We start from the raw sequence: 22,629 nt of genomic DNA, 5'->3' as shown, positions 1-22,629 counted from the left end.
TTGCTTAATCTGCTTATTATTTTCTAAATGAATGTATAAATCTATAAAATGTCAGTAAATACTGACAAATCCTGGTTAAAGTTTGGTCGGAAGATATTACGTTAACATGATATAAAACATAAAAAGCAACAAATGCTCACAGCGGAGACCCTTTGAAGCAGAGAATCTTTGGTATTTTTGCTTGAAAAAAACAAAAAAATCGCACTACATCGCAGACCCATTTCAGATATCTAGCATGCTTAACATCTGGGTCTGTCGGGGGGGTTATCGCAAGATAGCGCAAGACATGAACAAACATTACGCATAACATATTTTACTGATCTTCATAGAGGAATTAGTAAAGACATCAGAACAGTACGGATATCTGATGACTGTTAAAGTCGGGTACTGTGAACATGGTTAGTTGCAACCCCGTCTTTAACCGCAGCACAGCCCGTTTAGTGGATACACTAAGATGATCTGGACAGTCTTTGGATGTGTTTGTCTCTATAATGCATTGAAGAGGTAAACACATGGGCTGCATGTGAGGCCAGACATTGTTGTGCATTTTTTCCTTACTGGAAATGGGAATTCTGTTTCCATGGAAAGTATCTGTCTATGTCCTTCCTTATGTGCTTAATGTAGAATGATGGCACCTGCAGACGATGATCCCTTCAGAGGAGACTGTCAGTGCGGTCCTATTATCTTTCTGCTGATGGGAGAAACACCACAGAGAGCCAGAGGTGGTTCTTCTCTCTTTCAAGCCTTTGTTTCCAGGGGAAATGAAATGTGTGCTGATGTTGTCTAAGGATTGTGTGTGTTACAATACAACTGGAGGAAATGTAGTAATTAGAGTTATAACCAGTTCTTGCTTGAATATGCAACAGTACAGTGTTGTTACAGAGTGGCAGACATGAAATCAGCTACAATGTATATTTGTTAAAATAAAATTGTATCAAATGACAATGTAATGTGAGAGGGAAAGCTTTGGTGTAGTGATGAATCTGCAGCTCTCCTCGGCTTTACGGAGTGAGTTTTGGCTCATTGTTTATCTGTTCAGCCACAACTTTACTGCTTTGGTTCACTCTCATGGCTGTCATATTGTTGCAACTGCTGGATGCGTAAATAACCAACTGTTTGCTGACAGGTTTGCTATATCAAAAAGTGACAATATGTCATTGCTTTGTTCACAACTTGTTTCCACTGCCCCCAAGGTAACCAAAAAAATGTTCACAGTTTTTCTGTTTTGTATGCATCTTCCTTCATCTCACCTGCTTTGAATTATTCAGACCCTTGCTGTAAATGAGTGAAAATGTATTAGAAATACCCCAAATGTACACTAGCTCCACTATAATGATCAAAAGAACATTTTTATTAATATGAGCTTCTGACAGCTTTAATTGCACAGCCCCTTTCCACTGATACTAATTATGTACCGGGTTCTCAGTAACCCGCCGCCTCAAGGTAAGACATGTTCTCAGATTCCATTTGAAACTGTGAGCGTGACCTTTTCTAACGTAACCGCTGAGCGAAGCTGTGCCAGCCAGCTACGTACGTACAGTATATCCCTTGCTGACCTGCTCTCTTGCCACCGTTTGCCCTGTGGGAGATTTCTAATAAAGCAGCACTGGGTAATCTCCTTGGCTAAATTGATTAGTGTTAGTAATTCTCCATCATCATATCTTCCCACACTGGCCTGGTGTTATACCGACCCCGATGACACCAGCCAACTGCCAGCCAGCTCGTTTATATCACATTTAATTATATCGATTGCCTATAATAATAAGACACTGTCATGGCTGTGTTTATTTATAATGAGGCAACAAGAGAGGGTTTCATGTCGTTTGGATATGAACGACAACAAAGACCAAAGAGTGATCTGGCTTTATAGCGGAATATCATTTGTATTCTTGTTCACGATATTTAATCTGTCCCGATTCCTTGTCCACCTTTTTAAATCTTCAGAACAATAAATGATTAGCTACATTAGGATTGATTTGAGCAGAGTGCAGAACCTAGCTGCAAATGGTCCTTGTGATGAATGCTATGTGTCCAATCACTCTGCCCCTGTTACTTCATGCTCTGCAGCAGTGATGGTTATCGGTAGAGCCATTTGTGTTTTTGGGAGACTCGCATACACACACACTCGCACTCACATATCCTGTAGCCTTCGAATGATACTCCATAGGGATGTACTGTCAGTTGAAAAAGTGTTCAGTATTTGCCTGAGGCTCAGTGGAGAATTACTTATAATGGCTGCTGCTTCTGACCTTGAAAAATGATAAATGAGGCTGCTTTTGACTTTACACTTAAAGACGCAGGGATGAAGAAAAGTGAGAGAGAACTAGACAGGGAAAGTAAATGAAGTGCCCTTAACTGTGGTCCAGTTCTGCCGTGTGACATTCGGTTTTGGTCCAATGGGTTTTGGCACTAGGGAGCAGAACTGCAGCAGCGTTGCCTAACCACCATTACATTAAGCCTCCATGTAACTGGACCTCAGCATTGAGCTCTAGTGTGAACCACAATCAGAGAAAGGGAGGCTGTACACATTTAAGCCTTAGGATTTTACACCTGAAGTGCTGTGTGTGTGTGTGTGTGTGTGTGTGTGTGTGTGTGTGTGTGTGTGTGTGTGTGTGTGTGTGTGTGTGTGTGTGTGTGTGTGTGTGTGTGTGTGTGTGTGTGTGTGTGTGTGTGTGTGTGTGTGTGTGTGTGTGTGTGTGTGTTGCTGTCAGTCAACCCACTGCTGTACTTGACAAAAAGTTAAAAGATTTGGCTTTTTCACCCTAATATATACACAGCTGTCTTCTCCCCCTGCCAACAAATCAAATACCTTGCATATATTTCGTCTAGACTCTTGAGTCTAAATCGGTATGCACACCCAGCATTCAGCCCTACTGTAGAGAGGGGGGGGGGTTGATAGTGAAGTAGCGTGGCTTACTACAAGGAGGAGCAGACATGGAGCTAGAGCATGTTTGGGCTGTGTTGGCAGTTGTTGAGATGGTCTATAAAACCAGTGGTAAATGGATCCCAGGATAACTATTACGCAACATACTGCGTTCTGTAGCTGCCCTTTCACTCCGAAGTCTGGGAGGGGAACGCAGCTCTTCAGAGGCTGCCAGGGATCAAACTGCTAAATGGTGAACGAGCCCTGCCTGGAACACCTAGGCCCTGCACGGATAGATTACAGCTGAGAGCGTAATGACACAATACATCACACTGCATTTTACAGTATCGCCCTTTGCTGCGTATTATGGCTCAGCACAGCATGGCATTGTAGCCTGCAGCAATGCAACCTCATCATTTATTATCTTTTGGCCTTATCATACTGAGCAAATCTGCAGAGCTTCAGGATCCCGTGTCATGCTCTGCAAACATAGGGGCCATTGTGGCAAGGTTATTCAAGGTGAATGATGTGGTGAGTAGCTGGATATTATAACTGCAGTCATTTAGGCTATCTGCTGTGTCACACTGTTACTAAGCAGGATGAGACTAGCAGTACTCACTCAGGAGGACTGTGCAGCAAGCTTATTGACCCAGCAAGCCATAATAGATTTTGTACTCAGGTGGTGTAATGACTTTCTGGATCAAGAGCAGAAATCCAGAGAGCATATTTTTTTCAAAGTGTAGCCCGTTGAGCTTTCTATTGAACTGACACTGTTGGAGATTTTTGTCGGAGCATCTACGTATCCTGTTGTACTCCGCTTAATCCTGACAAGTGTCAGCAGACCTCTCAGTCCCCCCCCATAGGGAAAAGCTGTCATACTGACTCAATGGTGAACTGTCCTGCCTCTATCTACTCAGACAGAGATGACCCGGGGCGAGGTGGATGAGAGAGCCTGATATCAGCGACTATACTGTCTGTCTGATAAGGAGCCACACATGCGAGCAGTTTACACAGCTGAGCATGTAGAGCAAACACTAACACATGTAGTATGTGGAGTAAAACATGCTACACGTGTTTTACTCCAATGGCAGAACTGACAAAGGATAATGATCTGATGTCTTTGTAGTGGATTTTAGGAGACTTCTTCTTATCCCTCTATTTCTTTTAAAAGAGTTACGTCAGTATTTTTCACCTCTGACCAGGTTTTGATGTTTTTGTGTCTAATTGACTAACAAACATTTTTTAAAATGGTACAGTATTGAGTTAGTTCACTACAAACGGCTTCTGCTTAAGTGGCTGCTGTGCAATGGCTTGGGGCAATTCCTCCCCGACAATGTACAACAGGCTCAGATCGTAATTCTATCTCAAAACATTGTGGAAACGACCCTTTAGAGAAATAAAATATTTTCTTTACCTTTTTTGTTATTGTGTCTTACCGAGCTCAAGGAGAAGACTCGTTGTTGTACTCTTTGTGCTGAAATCTTGCATCACGTCCATATTTTTTTCAGCCGTGACATTAAAAATTGCAGATATGTAAAATTAAGTTTCACCAAAACCTTAACAGCTTCTGTTCTCCAGCACAACAAACTATGACAACCAACTAGAAGTAATGTTCCCGGCAACAAGTCATATGGCACAATAACGAAAAGCAAAAGGTAGAAAAACAGTTTTCTGTCAGTAGGGTCCTTTCCATGATGTTGCCATACACTTATAACAACAATCTGAGCCCGTTCATGACAAAAACAAGAACTTTTTGTGGACATAAATTGACGGTAAGTATCTTAGGGTTTTCAACTGTTCATTAGGGGAAATTATTTACATTGTACTTTTAAATAATTTAAAAATTATACTAAAACTTATTTCTCCTTTCCTTTTAAAATTCCCAATTGTTACTCCCTTCTTCCACTGGACCTACATTTAAAAGAAACTAAAGACTTACCCAAGATCTGCCTTTACACTTTTAACACGGATAACCTCACCTCCCGGTGCATCTGGTATGGTGAGATGGGAGAATAATGTGCTTTGACTCCATGTTTCAGCTGCTCCATTAGCTACCGTTAAACTGTTCAACAGTGATGCAGTGAAGCCATGCATTGGTCTGTTGTGTGGAGGTAGTCATGTGGCAGATATTTACTGTCTTGTATAATAAGACCATAACTCACAGAGGTTATGAGTAGTGGAGGATGGAGGGAGTGTTGATCTGCAGGATAGTATACTTCATATCCTTGTTGTGTGTTGGTTCTTATCTTCAAACTATAAAGTGTGTAATTAGTTTGCTGTTTTCCTTGTAGTATTCTGAATAGAAGAATCATGCAAATGTAAATACCACTAGAATTGGACTCTTTTCATTGCATTAGGTGACAAATAATCAGATATGCTGTTTTGATATGCTTTAGTATAATGTGGATTTAACGCAGCAAGACTTTGTTATGGAGTCTATTTGCTGCTCTCCCCAACCAATCTGTTATCACATATGCAAATGTGCTGAGAAAATGTGCTGGTATAGATACACATGGAAACACAACTTCCCCCCCGAAGACCGAGTAAAAGAAAAAGAAAAAAAGAAAAAGCAAATAAGAGGAAAGGGTTTGCAAGAAAGGCGTTAAAAAGAAACGAATATACAGAGTGAGACAGAAAGATGGATAGAGTTGTCCCATAACCTTCATCCTGTTTAGGCCCTTTGTGTGGCTCCACCTGGCTCACAGTCATTACACCAGCCTCAACACAACATATGGAAAAGCAGATTTCCCATCTGCGGCAACACACACACACACACACACACACACACACACACACACACACACACACACACACACACACACACACACACACACACACACACACACACACACACACACACACACACACACACACACTTAGGCCTATCCCAGCTCTGCACCCTGGGCCCACCAAGGCTAATTGCCATGGCAACAAGCTATTGAAAGGGGTGTTGGTCAGCTCGTAACTGGAGGCTCTTTTTAGATGGAAGGACTGGTGCTCCGACTGGGTAAGAGGGGCCAAATTGAACGCATTCAGCTGAAGCTCTGGCTTTCATATTGAGGTAAAAGCCAAGCCGAGGCCTATTTTTGTGTGAGCCCGGCAAGAATAATGTGCAGCCACTCTTCACCACTGCAGCTCTAAAGGACACCTACACATACAAAACGCTCACATTCTGACTCTCAAAGAGATGTAAACCTTGAAAAAGTGAAAGAAATGTATGAAAAGGCATCTCTGTGTGTCTATCTCCTGATCTTACTGTATGTTTGATAATTATATATCTCTACTTGTGCAGTGTGAATTGAGTTGCGTATGGGGCTAAGCGTGCTCTCCTTGCGGTCGTGCAGATGCTCGAATGATAAATTGCTATCATGACTCATTGATGCATCCTAAGCTTTTCTCCTTTGTGATCAAGGGTACAGAAAATGCCAGCACTCTTCCTCACAGACACACAATAGCTTCTATTGACAATGACAGATGGAGCTGAGTCTTAAGGCGACACACACAATAACCCCCTCCTACACACACGCATACACACACCCACGTATACACACTCACTTGCACGGACTAACTTTCTACACTTTGCGTTCCAATACATTAAATTCAAACATATACAGCCGCATCCTGTCCGTGTTTTTCAGATGCCATTTTAGATGATGACATTTGCATAGACGGTGGCTTTGAGGGGTCAAATAACACTCTTTCGGCTTTTTGACAGAAAGAGTGTCTTACCCTCCTACACACACACACACACACACACACACACACACACACACACACACACACACACACACACACACACACACACACACACACACACACACACACACACACACAGACTCACTTTCTGGACTTTGCAATCAAGTACACCAAATGCAAACACCCACACATGCAGCCGTACCCTGTCCATGTTTGTGGGCTGTAGTGACTCGTTAGTGTGCACAGCGGGAGAGAGGGCTGTGTGAATTATGAATGAGAGAAGATGACAGGGGAGCCAGTCCACCCTGAAGCCTGCTACTGCACTAAGCCTGCAGAGTGTGTGTGTGTGTGTGTGTGTGTGTGTGTGTGTGTGTGTGTGTGTGTGTGTGTGTGTGTGTGTGTGTGTGTGTGTGTGTGTGTGTGTGTGTGTGTGTGTGTGTGTGTGTGTGTGTGTGTGTGTGTGTGTGTGTGACAACAAAAGTGTGTTTCCCTCCATGAATTCCTGCAGTATATTTAATAGCTGCATGCCTAAGTATTTTATTATTAGCAGTGTAGACTGTGAAATGTATTTTAGAGTGTTTCTGGCCAGCTTTCAGAATGAGGAAGCATCTATTTTAAAATACTTGCGTCTCACACCCTCTTCCTGTATTTATCTGTTTTATTTATACAGTGAAGCAGGAGATTTTTATCTTAAGTCATTTTCTTTGGCTCACTTCTGACCCCCTATAATCTTTTCGGTCCTCATATATACTTGTAGCTATTAATCTTTAATCTACTGCAGTTGTTCTTTTCCCTTATTATTTAAAATAATAAAGAATTTTGTTTTGAGGCTGTGAGTGTAGAGCTCAAACAATCAGCCAATTAATCAATTAGTCAATTAACAGAAACGCATGGGATGATAGTTCTTTTGTTTTATTGATTACCAAAACTGGGATGACATTTGCATTTGAGGTTTTTTTTTGCTATGCCGGGGGCTGGCGTGCCTAGGACCCTGCCTTTGCATAGGGGTCTTGTTCAAAAATGAGACCCCTAAGAGTGAATTTTCTTTCTTAGTAGGTAGGCGTGGCTCAACCTAAGAGATGCGGTGGGGAGCTCAGAGTAGAGCGCTTCTCCTTTGCGTCAAAAGGGCCCAGTTCAGGTGGTTCAGGCATCTGATCAGGATGCCTCCTGGGAGCCTCCGGTTAGAAGTTTTTGGGACTGGTAAAACGCCCCGGGGTAGACCCAGAGCATGCTGAAAAGATTATGTATATCATCTGGCCTTGAAACACCTTGGGGTCCCACAGGGAGAACTGGAAAATGTTGCTGGAGAGATGGACGTCTGGAATACCTTGCTAAGCCTTCTGCCCCTTTGAACATGCCCCCGGATAAGCGATTGAGAATTAGAGGATGGACATTTGAGGTTTTGCTTGCTTTTGTCTGTCAGCAGTTTGTTTTTTGGGGGGTTTGGACACGGGTAGAGGCACCAATTGGTTTAGTGGCTTTTTGACCAGATAATAAAACTTGTTATTTGCACCTATAGCTATACTGGGCTTTTCGAAGCTGTAAACGATATTATATAGTACGGATAAAAAAAATATATACAGTACCAGTCAAAAGTTTGGACACACCTTCTCATTCAACTACTTTGAAGAATCTAAAATATAAAACATAATCTGGTTTGTTGAGCATTTGTTTGTTTACCACATAATTCCATATGTGTTCCTTCATAGTTTGGATGTCTTCAATATTAATCTACAATGTAGAAAAAAATAAAGAAAAACCATTGAATGAGAAGGTGTGTCCAAACTTTTGACTGGTACTGTATGCTAATATCCTGTTTTTTTCTTTTACATAAACACATAACATAAAGAAACATTTTCAATAAGAATCCCATACATTTGTCTTTTAAAAGATTGCCCGAGAAATTGTACCGAGTGAATAAACTATGTGCTGGTGACACAATTTACAAATTACCTCAGAAATATCTTGCAATATCTGGCATTTCTCTACTGGAATTTCATGTTTCTTATTGGCTGACATACATTAATAGTGATATATCTTCCACAAGGTCATATTAGCGCGGCTCTTGTGTGTAGCAGGTGTGGCTGGTTCCTCAGCTCCCTGCCACTCCCTCTGTTGGCTTCATTTGGGGACCTCCCTCGTGTGTCTCCTCCGGCTATCAGCTGCTCCTCTATCCACGTACTTTATAGCCCCAGGAATCCCCCATGCTGTCACACCTAAAGGCCAATCTCTGACTTATGTGTGGGTGTGCGTGTGCTAAGTGAAATATTCCTGACAGAGGTCATCCTCCATCCTTTTATCACTTTCAATCTGTGTCTCTTCTTGTCTCTTCTCCTTTCAGCCTCACAGTCTCCTATTTTTTCTTCCATTTTCGTACCGTCCATCTTGCTGCCGTCTCATTCGCGTCTCATTCTGCAACGGTTGAGTCAGAGTGCTGGCACCACTGTTTTGTAAATGACACCTTTATCAACAAACATTACTGCAATGGTCATCTTTACAGGCTGGATATCAAATTGTTTCCTGCCCAGTGCTTAACTGTGGATTTAATGAACCTGTCAATTAAAATAGTGCAAGCAGTCATCAACATACATACAAGTTGTGTCTCTGTCTTTTGCAGCATATGATACAGAGGTTTCTGGAGTGGTCTGATGTTGGGTTGTAGTTAGCAACCTTATTAATTATCCTATCATTGGCCTGATTCAGATAAACTCCTCCGGGAGTAGCACAGTGCTCAGCAGAAGATCCAGCAAATTTTCTTCATCAACCCGCAGTAAAGATGCCATTAGTCAAAATGTTGAGTAAGCAAAGTCTATGGAATTAGAGCAGAAGGCAATGAGAGGTGGAGCATGAGAAGGAGGGAGATGTTTGTCTGTGCTGTCTGTTTGCTTTAATCATTTACCCCGAGTCACAAATTCTGTCACTGTCAATAATAATAACGTATTATAGAATTATTGAAAGTATATTTAGTGAATGCATCAAAAGTTATCTCAAAGAATGTACAGAAGGAGAATAAAAAGAATCACAAGTTGAAGAATAAACATAGGAGGAATGTATAAGACAACAAAGAAAAAGGAATTGAACCGAACATTATACAAAGACCTGCTTGTAAAAGTAATTATTAGGAGAGATTTTATTCAGAATTTGTAATGTCCTGGGCTTGCAATGAGAGTCCTAGATGTCTCGCGCTAAATAAGTCATGAAAAAAACTCACTGTATCAACTGAAATATGCATTATCACAAAGCTAAAGACATGGCTTTTCTGTACAGCTCATTAAAAGTAGACGTTATTTTATTCTGCCATAGTCAATCTTTGTCTTTATATATATTTTTAAAACAAATGAAATATACATAGTATGATTTATTTAGGGGTGATTTATTTATATTACAAAACAAGTTAATGCAAGGCAGATCACCACTATAAAGAACATTTAAACTGAAAATCTATGAAACAAATGGAGCAGGAAACAAGTGAAATGGACAAATATGGTCACCATTATCAAAGAGATGAAAAGCGGTCGGGGTCATTAGCATTCAGAGGAGAATGCATGGGTAAAGGGTTTGACAGAGTAGAAGACGATGGTGTAAAAAAAAGATTATGGAAAGTGAGTTTGAGCTTTCAAAATGATGTCAGCGGTGGCAACTGCCCCTTAAAGCCTATGTGGTGATGAGTTAAACAGATATTGGCTCGGACTCAAAAGAACAGTGAGGATAGTTTGATGCGGGACAAAGAGAGAGAGAGAGAGAGAGAGAGAGAGAGAGAGAGGGTGAAAGAAAGACAGACAGTGAGTTACAGTGAGAATGACAAAACATTAAGAAAATACAGGCCACTGAGCAAAGGGTGGAGGTGGGGCGGGGGTTTGGGTTAAGATTTTGGAGGGTTGTCAACTGCCTATCTATTGTACTGCCAGCAGACCATGGCAGACTGGGATTGTCAAAGATGGAAGGATCGAAGACGCAAAATCCAAATCGAGTGCAGAGTGTGTAGAGACAGACGCAGCCAAGCGAGAGTAAAAGACTTTGGAGGGATGTCAAGTGTTTCTATTGTGGTTTTGAGTGAGCCACGATGAGGTAGGATTGAAGCCAGGAAAAAAAAATCCACCAGCCAAATATGGAACTTTTGTTTTAGTGCCACTCCTGTTTACAGCATTGAGGGACAGAAAAAGGGGAAGGATATAAACAGACTTTCCTGATAGCAGTGGGAAGAGAGACCTCGGTATGCTTGTTGTTTGTTTATGTAGAGTAGAGAAGTGCTGTGACATAGTTCACAGTTAAGAGACGTGTGTTGTTTGTTTTACACAACTCGGAAAGCTAATGTGCTGAGAAAGCCCAGGTGGTGTCCAAGACTTGATGTCTCTATTTATTGCTTATGTAACTCGTTCCAGGAGCTCACTGTGGGTTATCTCAGGTGTTTGTGAAAAACTTTATTGGTTTAGCTGCGCCTCAGTGAGTTTGACGTGTACATAGAAGGCCCAACTTGAGTTATAGCCTGTCTAAAACACCTTGTTTGTCAAATACCAGTGCCATACTGCAGTAGTTCACAAACCTTTTGGTTTGTGCCCCCCTAAAAGAAAGAAAACATACTTACAACCTGTCATTATCAATTACATGTCAACCAATTTGTTGGCACAAATTTGTTTCATGGAAAAAAGAGTCTCAATGAGGTCAAAAAACTACAATTACAAGAAATAAAGGAGTTTTGAATCTTTTTTTCCTGCTTTTGTCTTCAGTTAATCATCTTGTAACACCTTGTTGGGGGTTTTTGCCCTGAGGTTGGGGAACCACTGTTGTTGTGTACCAGTGGGATTAAAATACATTAGGCAGCAAATAAGTACAATTACTCAAAGGAAGCAGGAACACTTTGAAATGACTGATGTGGAAACTGGCAACAATGTGCCCAATTCAAAGCCCTGATTAAGCTATGCTGCAAATCCCTCATTGCACAGTGGAAGTGCTCCTGCATTTTTTAAACGTCTTTACACTTGTTTGAGTCAGAGGTAGACCGTAACAACTAGTACTAAGTAAGGTCTTTTAGTACTTTTGAGTACTTTGCATTTCCAATTGTGAATTTGTTTATTGACTTAATAACTGGTTGAGAACTTTTTAGGCTAATCCAGAGAATGAAATACCCATACAAGGTACCTTATCAAATTAATGCTAAAATCTTTTTGGACCATATAAAAAGGAGTCCTTAGCCGACAATAGCCTTATTCAACCGAAAATAAAAAAGTATATATAGATAGAAACAGGATGTGAAAGTCTTTACAGGTTGATAAATCTGTGTTGTTTTACAGTTCTACTTTAAATTCATCAGAGGCTTACTTTAATGCTACATATGCTGGGCATTGATAAAGAGTGTTGTTGGATAGATGCCCAGTGCGCTTGTAAGCACATATAATCTATATTTAAAACAATCAGCATTTAGCTCACCATGCTTGTTTAGGTACGTAATAAATTGAGCAAAGTGTGAAACATCCTCTCTTCTATATTATTCATCATACGACTTCTCTTGACTCTGCCCTAATTTAACATTGTGAATAATTCTGCTCATTTTCTTGCATGCCCTTTAATGCTTTAGACATAACCTGGGCTCAGCAGAAGTGTTGTAAAAACTAAGGTCAACACTCGCCCTCCCCCCCTCCCACCCGTCCTCGACTCAGGAGCCATGCATAAACTCTGCTTCTTCTTTACTGTCAGAAATGACAGTGGGAGTCCCTTGAGGATTCCTTATGGAAAATGTATACGTCTTTCATGCTTTCTGACTGAATGGGTTCACTCATAGACAGCACACGTATTTTTTTCATTCCACCACCACTACCAAACAACTCACAGACACACACTAGCCTCCACTTCTTTCATATCTGCGATCTTATCTCTGCCACCACTCCTAAGTAATGAAGTTTGCCTAAACAGCTTGTCATACTGGACAGGTCCCCTTCTGTTCCTGCTGCCCTCTTCCCCCCGATAGGGACAGGGTGTACAGTATATCCCAGGACGCGGCAGCAGTGGAGGGGAGAGTGGAGGCTGCTCGCTGGCAGTGCCAACTGGCATGGAGAGCTGCCCATGCTAGTTTCTCTGCACCACCTGCTCCTCTGCCCTCCTGCTCCCATACCTGGCCCTGGAAGGCAAATCTGTCATTATCAGTAAGGCACATGATCTGTTTAGGTTTGTGTGTGTGTGTGTGTGTGCGTGCGTGTGCGTGCGTGCGTGCGTGTGTGTGTGTGTGTGTGTGTGTGTGTGTGTGTGCGTGTGTGTGTGTGTGTGTGTGTGTGTGTGTGTGTGTGCGTGCGTGTGTGTGTGCTGATCCAAGCATATCTGCCAACTCTCCTTCCCTCGCCATTGCCCTCTGTGTTCTGCTGCATTTAGTAAACCTCCATGGGACAGCAGCATTGGATGTTCAGCATCACTTGGGTTGCAAGAATTTCTGGAGTTTGAAAGCAAAGGTGTTGGTGTGAGATAAACGACCAAAGCTATTAGTGTTTCTAGCTACTGTTCCATTCATGGGCTTTTTTACACACAATTTAACTATTCTTATCTTCTTCAGTTGTGTATCCCAAGGGGTACAATGAGGAGGCGAGAGAGGGAGGAGCAGAGGTGATGGTGTTATTGCAAAGTGCTTTTTTCATGTCGCTCTCTTCTGTCCTGTACAAAAGGGCCTGGAGGGGGAGATAATGTGACTGGGCTCTCATGGGGAAAGGTTATCTACTGTTACCTGTCAGCTGATAGCACTGGACGGGACACTTCAAGTCCCATATTGCCTAGAGGCTTCAACACTATGATGCTCTTCAATTAGCCCAGGGTCATCAGACATGGAGAGCCGCAAACACATGTACATGTACTTTTATCACAGATAATTTAGAATATGTGCACAGACTGACCGATGCGTAGTCAGACACACTTAGCTAGAAATAAACAAGCATGATGTTTCCTGACCTTTTTCCCTGCCAAAGGCCTTTAGGGCACAGCTGTTCTGATGATGTTGGACCTAGCTGAAGTGGACGTTGGGGCCAGCTGCTGGTCAGGCCAGTTTATCAGAGCCACAATTTACTGCATGACAACACTGTAATTTCATCTACCACAAGGTTGGATTGTTATGGTGAGAGATTGTCTCAGAATTGCCCAAAACACTGGACAAACATCTGCAGACACTTGTTCTCATATAACCCCTCATACAAACAAATACAGATCACATGCTGTGCAACTTTGCAAGCCCCTGCAGTCGATTTATCTTGCTCTTCTCTGGCCGTCAGGACCCTCTCTGAAACAAGCTGTTCACAAAATGTGATCCATCTAAAATGCATCCACATTAAACTCTGAAAGAGATGGCCATGGATTCCCGTCTGTAAACATGAACCACATTTCTCTGCTTTTCGTCTGAGAGAAGGAGAGCACTAAAATGTCTGAAATCAAGCCAGCAACACATTTATTTTGACTGAAGCTGCAGCTGATCTCCCGTCAGCTCCCTTAGCAACAGCTTGCTGTTGTTTTCTTAAGAGTTTTGACCAATTTTCTCCAGTTTTTGTTCCACCTCTTATCCAGTTTTGTATTCATGTCTGGCATCTTGTTTGTAATTGTCTTTTTTTTTTACATTTCATCTACTATCAATTGTTCTGCTCTAGTAATGTGTTGCTGTGTGTATTATCTTGCTTGAAACACTTCATTATCTTTAATAAGCTGTTACGCTAGGGAATACAGGCAGAATGGTCCAGTGATTTCGATTTGGCTCTCTCCCCGTCTTATACAGTTTTATTATTACTCAGCCGGCACCATTGCTTTAACAGCAGATCTAAAATTTGCATAAAACGCGACTCTTAATATATTGATATATAATACAGTGTGATTCATATGCTTTGGAAGTTTTGTGTTTCAGCCTGAAATGGACATGACCGTCTCTTTGACTCCAAAAACAGAATCTGGCTTGACGAAATCTCAGTGAACAGACAAGAGAGCTATTGAAATCTGCCCACGTGTCATGGGGAAAAATGAGACTTTTACATTTTATTTGCTCCTTTACATACATCATTTGAAGATGTCTTTACCTGTGGTGCTTTTAGAAAACACTGTGTTGAGGGAAAGAGAACACAAAGAGAAAGAGAAACCCAGAGGAAAGGGGAAAAGCAACCCTGTTGACCCATGAGCAGAAGCAGAAGTCATTGCGTGTCCTGGTGGGAGGCAGGGAAGGATTTGATTAGCAAGCTAATGAAATCAGTCAACGCAGTGTGTGTGTGTATTGTGTGTGTCCTTTGACACTAAGACACACTCACACAATTTCCTCCTTAGAGGCCGCTGCCTCTTCTTGCTGCTGTGTCATTCTGTATCACTGGTGCAGGGAATTAGTTCTTTGTTACTGCTGTTTACCGCCTGCCCATCCCTGAATCCTCAGCCACCTGGCTATCGACCCAGCTACAGCAAAGCCGTCCATCTACACCTCCGCGCTGTGTGTATATGCGGTTGAATGTGTGTAGGTGATTGGAGGGGGTGTTTTTTTTTTTTGGAGTGTCTCATAGTTGAACTTGTGTTTACATACTGTCTCTTTCAGTGCATGTTTTTTTTCTTTTTTCTTTGCTTCTTGATCTGCTTATCTCAGTATTTGTATATATGTTTGTGCATATGTATCATTTCAAACGAGACCATGTACCTTCGTGTCACATGTGTGGTCTTTGTGAGTGTGTCAGAGTGCAGCCCCAGGGTGGCTCAGCAGAGGCGAGGCAGTGGCAGGCCTGTCTGAAGTACTCAGGGCAGACAATGCTCAGAGCCAGAAGCTGCGGCTTCAATGACAGTTGAATTATGTTGCTAAGCACACTGTCCCAGGTACTTACCTATGTTGCTGACATACACACACACACACACACACACACACACACACACACACACACACACACACACACACACACACACACACACACACACACACACACACACACACACACACAGACACACACAAACAGATACCTGTCAGTGTGGATGTGGCTTGCGACTGCATTGTTGCAGACAGATGGGGTAAATATGAAGAGGGGTTCAGTAAGAAGCACTTAGTTTACTTAGTCTCCGGAACTTACTGAGAGTGTGAAATATGCAGGCTTGTGCATGCATCCAATGTTGTAAAAGTGAAAAATGTTGTGTTTCTAAGCAGTTAGATAATTTGAAAGACATTTCTCCACATTGCATGTTGTGTTATTGTCTTGGGCAAAGTGGTCACTTTTGTAGGCTGGAGGCTTGATTTTTGGTTAAAGGTTGCACACACACACACACACACACACACACACACACACACACACACACACACACACACACACACACACACACACACACACACACACACACACACACACACACACACACACACCTTGTAAACTGACAGAAATGATAACATGTTGATAGAAGTTGGAGGACGCGGGTGTTCAAATATTTGTCCCTGGCCTGCTGTGTCTGAAACTCTTTACTGTCTACCATTGGGACCTCAAATTCACGGAATCCTGCCAGAGATGCATGTGCACATGCACCTTTAGGATACATTTATGAAAGATGAATTTCTTATTGCAGAGAAAAAAATATATATAGATCCATAAGAATGACTCATGAGTGACCTTGGCTTTTTCAACTGGGATATATTGGTATTCTCTGCTTCTCCTTCTCTTTATTCTACTTTCATGCAAGAGCCTGCTAACATAACTCAATGGGGAAATGCATTGTGCTGGATGCTGAGCCTCTGCTGAATCCTAAAACAACTCCACAACCACCAAAAAGGGATGACTTAACCAAACTCAGGAATCTTCCAGATTCATCTGAGAATAACAACTGATCTGAAGTGACATCTTCCTCTATTTATGTCTCTGTCCCTCCAGGCCTGAAGACCTACCTGATCTCTGGCAGGAAGGTGGAGCCTCACTCTCTCTGCAGCTGCTCTCAGTTGGGTTTGGCGGGGCCTGAGCTTGTAGATGGTCGGAGCCCCACCTCCAAGGTGAGCACACCTGATGGAGCCCCTTCAGCATCGACCCTGCCTCCAGAGAGTGCTAAGGTAAATGCAGACAGTGCTAAGGTAAATGCACACTACCTCTAAGAAAATTATATAAAACATAAGCCATGTTGTTGAGGATGTGGGATCAGTTTTCTTTGCACATCAATATTGCCTGAGGCAGAAAACTGAGCTGCATGTTCTGATACAGTCTCTTTGATATTCATCCTTTCGCTCTCTGTGTACTTTTGTTTATGTGGGTGTATCAGAAGCTTTAATATTTTATTTTTTTGTGTGCATGCAAGTAGCTTCCATTTTGTCTTGAGGAAAGGAAATGAAAAAGAATGGCTTTCACCCATGCCATTACCACGCATTCGAATTGTTAAAACCATAAAAGGCAGGGTTGGTAATTTTCACAAATTTTGTTTGGTATTTTTGTGTTAGTTTTCAAATGCCTCAACAAAAAAAAAAAAAAATTGGGTAACTGTGGCTGTCGCATGACTGTAATAAGCCTATTGAATCATTTGACTCGGCTCAGAGTGTAATGATTGGACGCGCTACCTGCTTGCCCGCCTACCTGGGATTAGTCTGTCCACGCACTAACTACCCGTCACCCCAGTCTACCACAAACTTGTAGCTTGACAGCTTTGAGTACTAACAATAGACATGTTCGTTGTTTACGTTCATAATGATAATTTGGGGGAGTGGCTTTAGAGGGAGGCCTGAAGCAACAGGCTGTCAGTGTGGCCCACTTGGCGACTCTCTTGCAAGATTTAGTGCTGCTAGCTGCTTCCATTGTAAAAGAATTGGCAACACTGGTCTGGGTTTCTCGGTTGGATAATTTTATCATCTAGTGTACTCTTGCTAGTAATTACATGGCCTTCACCATGGGCAACCTGCAGGGAAAAAAGGTCTTTGTTTATCTCTCTTTTCACTTTTGTATGGATCTGTATGTATGCATCCGCTCACGCCTCCATTAGTGTAGCACCTCAGTCCTCATTAAATCCGTATTATAAGAATCTTAGAACAGAACAGTGAGATCTTATTAATTGGGCAATGAAAAGCGCTGTTCTCCCCAGCGGGCAGTCTACAAAGTCTATTAACTGATCCATCATCATGCTCTGCTCATCAATCCAGAAAATATCCATCCACTGTGTCCTCCTTAACTCTGCCTTCAAGGGAAATGTCTCATTTGCTTCCAAATTGTACCACTAGGTCATGGACTCACAAAAACTGTGCAACAAATTATATTTATAATTACCCTCAGAACTCCGCACCACTGTGCCTTAAATTCACCCCAATTAATCCTCCACAGATCTTTCAGATCTCTGCCAGGCCAGGTTGATGGGAGAGGGATATTAGGGGGAACAGTTGGGGTCCTCGGTATTGTAATGGGCTCAAGCAGGGAGATGGGATGTCCTTCTTCTCAATTTTTTCTGCCTTCATCTGAAGAATCCATTTACAGCTTTTCATCTTCAAGCGTGGCTCTCCCTCATATACAGATATGGCTCACACTGAAGGATTAAACTCTCAGAAATCTTCAAAAAGACTCAACGACATTTTAATTTGTGAAAGGATTCATAGGGCAGGTGTGGTAATCCATGTTTGCATGGCTAATGTAGCATGCAGGCACACAGTGTGTGCAATCTCTGTGTGTTACCATTATATAGTGGGTATCAGTGTTTTAGCCAAGGCCACCTAAACTGAAACCAAGACAGAGAGACCGAGACAGACCAAGACTTTGAGGGGTTGAGACCAATAATAAATTAGACAATGCACAGACAAGTTTGTGATATCTGCACAGTTGTGGCCTTGACCAGTCTTGAAATAAAATCCTGAGTCCTCCTTGTCTGAGGGCAAAACAAGATAGAGTGAAAATGCGGTCCAATCCAAGACTGAGACCTTCAAAAAGTGGTCTTGAGTGCGGTCTCTAGTACTAAAACATTGGTGTGTGTGTTTTGGCTTCTCAATATTTCACAGTGCCTTGCAGTGTCAGTGTCATGGTCATTCATAGCACTGTATAACTGTCACACAAATCTCTTTCTCATACACACACACACATTCCGTTATTATTCGAAGAAGATGATTTGGATGAAAACAAAGACCTTGAACGTGCGCAGACTTCTTCAACGCTTCTTGTTTACTCCATCTCAAAATTATTAATTTTAACATTAATAAATTAATTTAAGATAATACAGATTTGTAAGATGAAACTCATCACAGCATCCTTAGTTTGCATTTAGATGAAAAGTTTTGTCTTCTTGCTGCCACACTGCTGTTGTGATCATTGCTGATGCATGTTTTTTTACCATCTCTCTTTTGTCATTTTGTCATCCCCCAAGACTCTTGTACTAGATGTCTGCCAGTGTTTCATGTATTTCTCTGCTTACATGCTTTCTTTGATCTGTATCTCTCAATGTATTAATTATCTTTCTTTGTTCCTGCCCCCAAATGCTGAACGCCCCAATCTCTACCTCCCTACAGTCTCCTTGTATATCCTGCAGTGTTGTACTGATACCAGGGGAGGATCAGGTTCTGGAGGAAGCTGTAGCTGTGCACAATGGCTGCCATGACGACAACAAGACCATCAGCAACAAGGTTAGTCTGTTGTTATTTCCATCACCAAACAGATAATACTACTATACTTAAACTGTTTATCTAAGATGCTGTTTGACTTTCCACAGTTTGAACAAGAGTTTGGCACTCTTGATATGTATGTCCAGTATATTTAATGTAGTTATTTTTCATCGCTTACCTGTCAAATATTGGGGTATCGTGGAACCAAGTCTGATTACATTTCCTCTGGCCCGGCAGCAAAAAGCAGGACTTAAAAATAGTTCAAGGAAATAGAACTTCATGAGTCCCAGATAAAATGTGTCACACACATGCATTTATATTGGTGTGACTGTAGCACACTCTTAAGCTTTATATTTCATATTTAGACTACTTCTTTTCATTGCTGACCCTTTTTCCAAATCAAAAATCCATTACCCATGCTTTCTTTTTTAGAAAGTCAGGTCTTCTCTCCCTTGTCTTTTCACTTTAGGACATTTCAAATCTGAAGTGTTCACCAGCTGTTTCTGCAGGGCGCAGCCCCAAGGCCCTTAACGGCCTGCTCAGTCCTCAGCTGGAAGCCTTGAACAACAGCCAGACGTCACTATGTGAGATGCTGCAGGAGAAGGAGAAGAAGACGTGGAGCGGAGGAGCCATGGGCATGGACCATTCAGCGCTCATCCCTCTACGCTCCAAGAACTTCAGGGAGAGGAGCGATGCTCACTTTGTGGATGTTATTAAAGAGGACAGGTTGGGTCCCGCTGCTTACTGATCATGCTTACTTATCATCCAGATTTTAGGTCATGTTAAAAATACAATTAAAGTTTTTGATTTTATTGGGGTGACCCCGATTAGGCTGTAGAGTCCGGCTTTAGAAAGACCTAAAAATAAATACAATAAACAGGAAGTCAATCTTGATTGATATTGTCAATTTCCCAGATTTATTTTAGTTAGTTGATTGTAATGTATAAAATCCAGAATGAACATAATTTCTACTGACATTCCTCTGTCTCTCTGACAGCCTTATGAAGGACTATTTCTACAGACCTCCCATAAACAAGCTGAGCCTCACCTTCCTGGAGAGTAGCCTGGAGTCTGCTTACCGGATAAGCTACCAGGAGGAGGTGTGTGTGCGTGGTTGTGAGAGCTGTGTTTGTGGATAACATAATGGTGCATGTATGCCTGTGTGTTTAATGGTTGTACATGCATATGTTTGTGTCTGTTTATCTTTTACATCATCCATGAATGAGCTTAACGTAGTTGTCTTAAATATGACTATGAGTTTTACAACTGTCAGAGGAAAAACAGTTTGTTTTCTGTGATTCCAGTCATCCCAACTCCCAACTGTCTCCACCTGTGAGCATCTACCTGTATTTGTGCATGTCTTTCTGCCTGTTTGTGTTTCTCTGCAAGTCTGTGTCTTGTCTGGGAAGCCTGTTAGCACTGCGTTATGCCCAGACTGGTCAAGACTGCGGCAAAGAGAAATCACTGCAGGACCTTAAAAGTAGTTTTGTGTTAGTTTGTGATGTCCTCTGCTGGTGTAACCTCAGAAGTGCATCTTCACTCTTTGGGCTGCAACTGTTGCTACATTGTGTAGTTGAGAGTCTGAGTCACTGACTTTTGGAAAAAGGATGGATTTCAGTAGAAACTTACCTAAGTCATTGAATTATCATTGATTGTTGGAAAATTAATTTCAGTCATCATCAAGTCATCCTGAATGGTGAGACTTTTTTTAGCATGCATCTGCCGTTTGGTTATATTTCACTGACTACTCTTTATGAATGCAAAACTCTCATTTTGGAAACATAAGCTTCCCTTAATTACAAATTGTTAGTATATTTACTAATATTCTTTTATTTCTTTAGTATTTTTGAATTTTTCTATGCTATTGCTTGTTTTTTTCCTCCCAGGTGGAAAGCCAAGCACCAGTGCAGACTTTCGCCAGTCCAACGTTCAGCTCTTTTCTCGACATGCTGCTGTGCTGTTCAGTGTTTCTGGCTCTCTCACTGGCCTGTTTCCTTCGACCGCTTGTTTCCCATCAGAGTTTCTCAACACCAGCACTCATTCTGACAACCGTAGCCGCCCTGTTGGAGGCTCTGGCTTTGCTGTTTGCTATACGGTGAGATACTGAAAAGAAAGTATTGGTCTTAACCTTCTGCGAGACAATATCAGAAGACCCCTAAGTGTTTAGAGTTCATTGTTACATACTGCCCTCTAGATATTTTTTCCTGTTTTAATTTGTTAGTTTTTTAATTAAAGAGTAATGATGTTGTAACTTTATGACTTTGGTTTTTTATGACGTGGTATTCTTTTATTTGTATGTATATGTATAACTGGAAAATGTATGTTTTGTAAAATAGTGGTGTCTTGTAATCCCATGTGGGATGGACCATAAATTTGGCATGACAAAGAAATGAAAAAATAAACTATCTGGATTATTAGTTTCCATTTTACCTTTTTGGCCATATTGTTGATGGTCTTGTGATTTCTAATGGGTAAATAGAGTGGGTGGTATGCTGCTCTAAGACAGTTGGAAAGCACAGGGAAATGGATAGACAAAGGGAGAGAAAATGTTGACATGTATACTTGTTTGGCTTCCAGGGCAAACTCAGTTGTGTTGTATTAGAAATAGGGGGCCCTGGAGCAAAAACGCTCTTTTAACATAAATATATTTGTGCTCTTTTGATATACCCACTTTGAATGCAAATCAAGGTGTCGACAATCACGTCTGTAATCAGGTTGGGATTCGACGGGGGTTAAACAGGACACTCAAGTATCCGATAAACACTTCATGAATCTGTTATACATCATAATAATCTCTATATAAATCACATGGTATTGTTTCTCCTCTCCAGAATGGCTTTCTACCTGGACAGTGTGCTGAATTGCACTCGGGTGCTGATGAGAGCCATTTCAGGCTGGATTGCGCGTCACTTTATAGGAGCTGTCCTGGTGTCCCTGCCCACTGTGGCTGTCTTCTCTCATGTTGCCTGTGACATGCATCTCTCCATCCAGGTGGATTTGGAGTTTCATATTTTGGCATATGTCTTTAAGTTGTTAGTACAATATCTTAATAATGCTAAAAGTCAGTGGAATTTATGTGATAATCTTAAGGGTTCTTTTGACTAATGACTCTGTGCCCCATATTTTCCCCAGTTCACCATGTTCATCTGCTGTGCCGTCATCATAGCCATCATTCAGTACTGTAACTTCTGCCAACTCAGCTACTGGATGCGCTCAGTTCTAGCGACTCTGGTGGGACTAACACTCCTTGCCTTACTCTTCAGCTCCCCCTGCAGGTATGACATACTCAAGAGATAATGAAAGGAAATAACATATTTTTAAAATGTGATATAATTGAATTGTGTGTCCAATAATAGTGTAGAGATAATATGCTGACACTGAAAACTTACTCATGGAAGAAAAGAGCACAAGTTTGTGTTGGATAGTGCTGGATTTCTACATGCACTTGATGCATTAATTAGTGCTATGTGTGTTTTATCTCTTCCAGTGTTGCTAAGAATCTGTTTTTCTGGTAAGTGCAGTGAATATTGTAAGAGTCAGT

At 41.6% G+C, this 22,629-nt stretch overlaps 1 protein-coding gene across 1 annotated transcript in view; it reads left to right on the top strand.

The window, feature by feature from the left end:
• The window catches only part of LOC129098413 (adenylate cyclase type 9-like), a 29,712-nt gene that overhangs the window by 5,524 nt on the left and 1,559 nt on the right, over positions 1–22,629 (top strand). The window contains exons 3-10 of the mRNA XM_054607415.1: positions 16,402–16,574; positions 18,996–19,109; positions 19,558–19,814; positions 20,086–20,188; positions 20,975–21,183; positions 21,920–22,079; positions 22,221–22,363; positions 22,576–22,599. Of these exons, the coding sequence (XP_054463390.1) occupies positions 16,402–16,574; positions 18,996–19,109; positions 19,558–19,814; positions 20,086–20,188; positions 20,975–21,183; positions 21,920–22,079; positions 22,221–22,363; positions 22,576–22,599 (1,183 nt within the window). The remainder of the gene's footprint in view (positions 1–16,401; positions 16,575–18,995; positions 19,110–19,557; positions 19,815–20,085; positions 20,189–20,974; positions 21,184–21,919; positions 22,080–22,220; positions 22,364–22,575; positions 22,600–22,629) is intronic.

This window comes from Anoplopoma fimbria, chromosome 11 (genome assembly GCF_027596085.1).
Source record: "Anoplopoma fimbria isolate UVic2021 breed Golden Eagle Sablefish chromosome 11, Afim_UVic_2022, whole genome shotgun sequence".
NCBI classification, from domain to species: Eukaryota; Metazoa; Chordata; class Actinopteri; order Perciformes; family Anoplopomatidae; genus Anoplopoma; species Anoplopoma fimbria.
The sequence above is the reverse complement of the archived record's forward strand: the minus strand, read 5'-3'. Positions and strand labels throughout refer to the sequence as shown.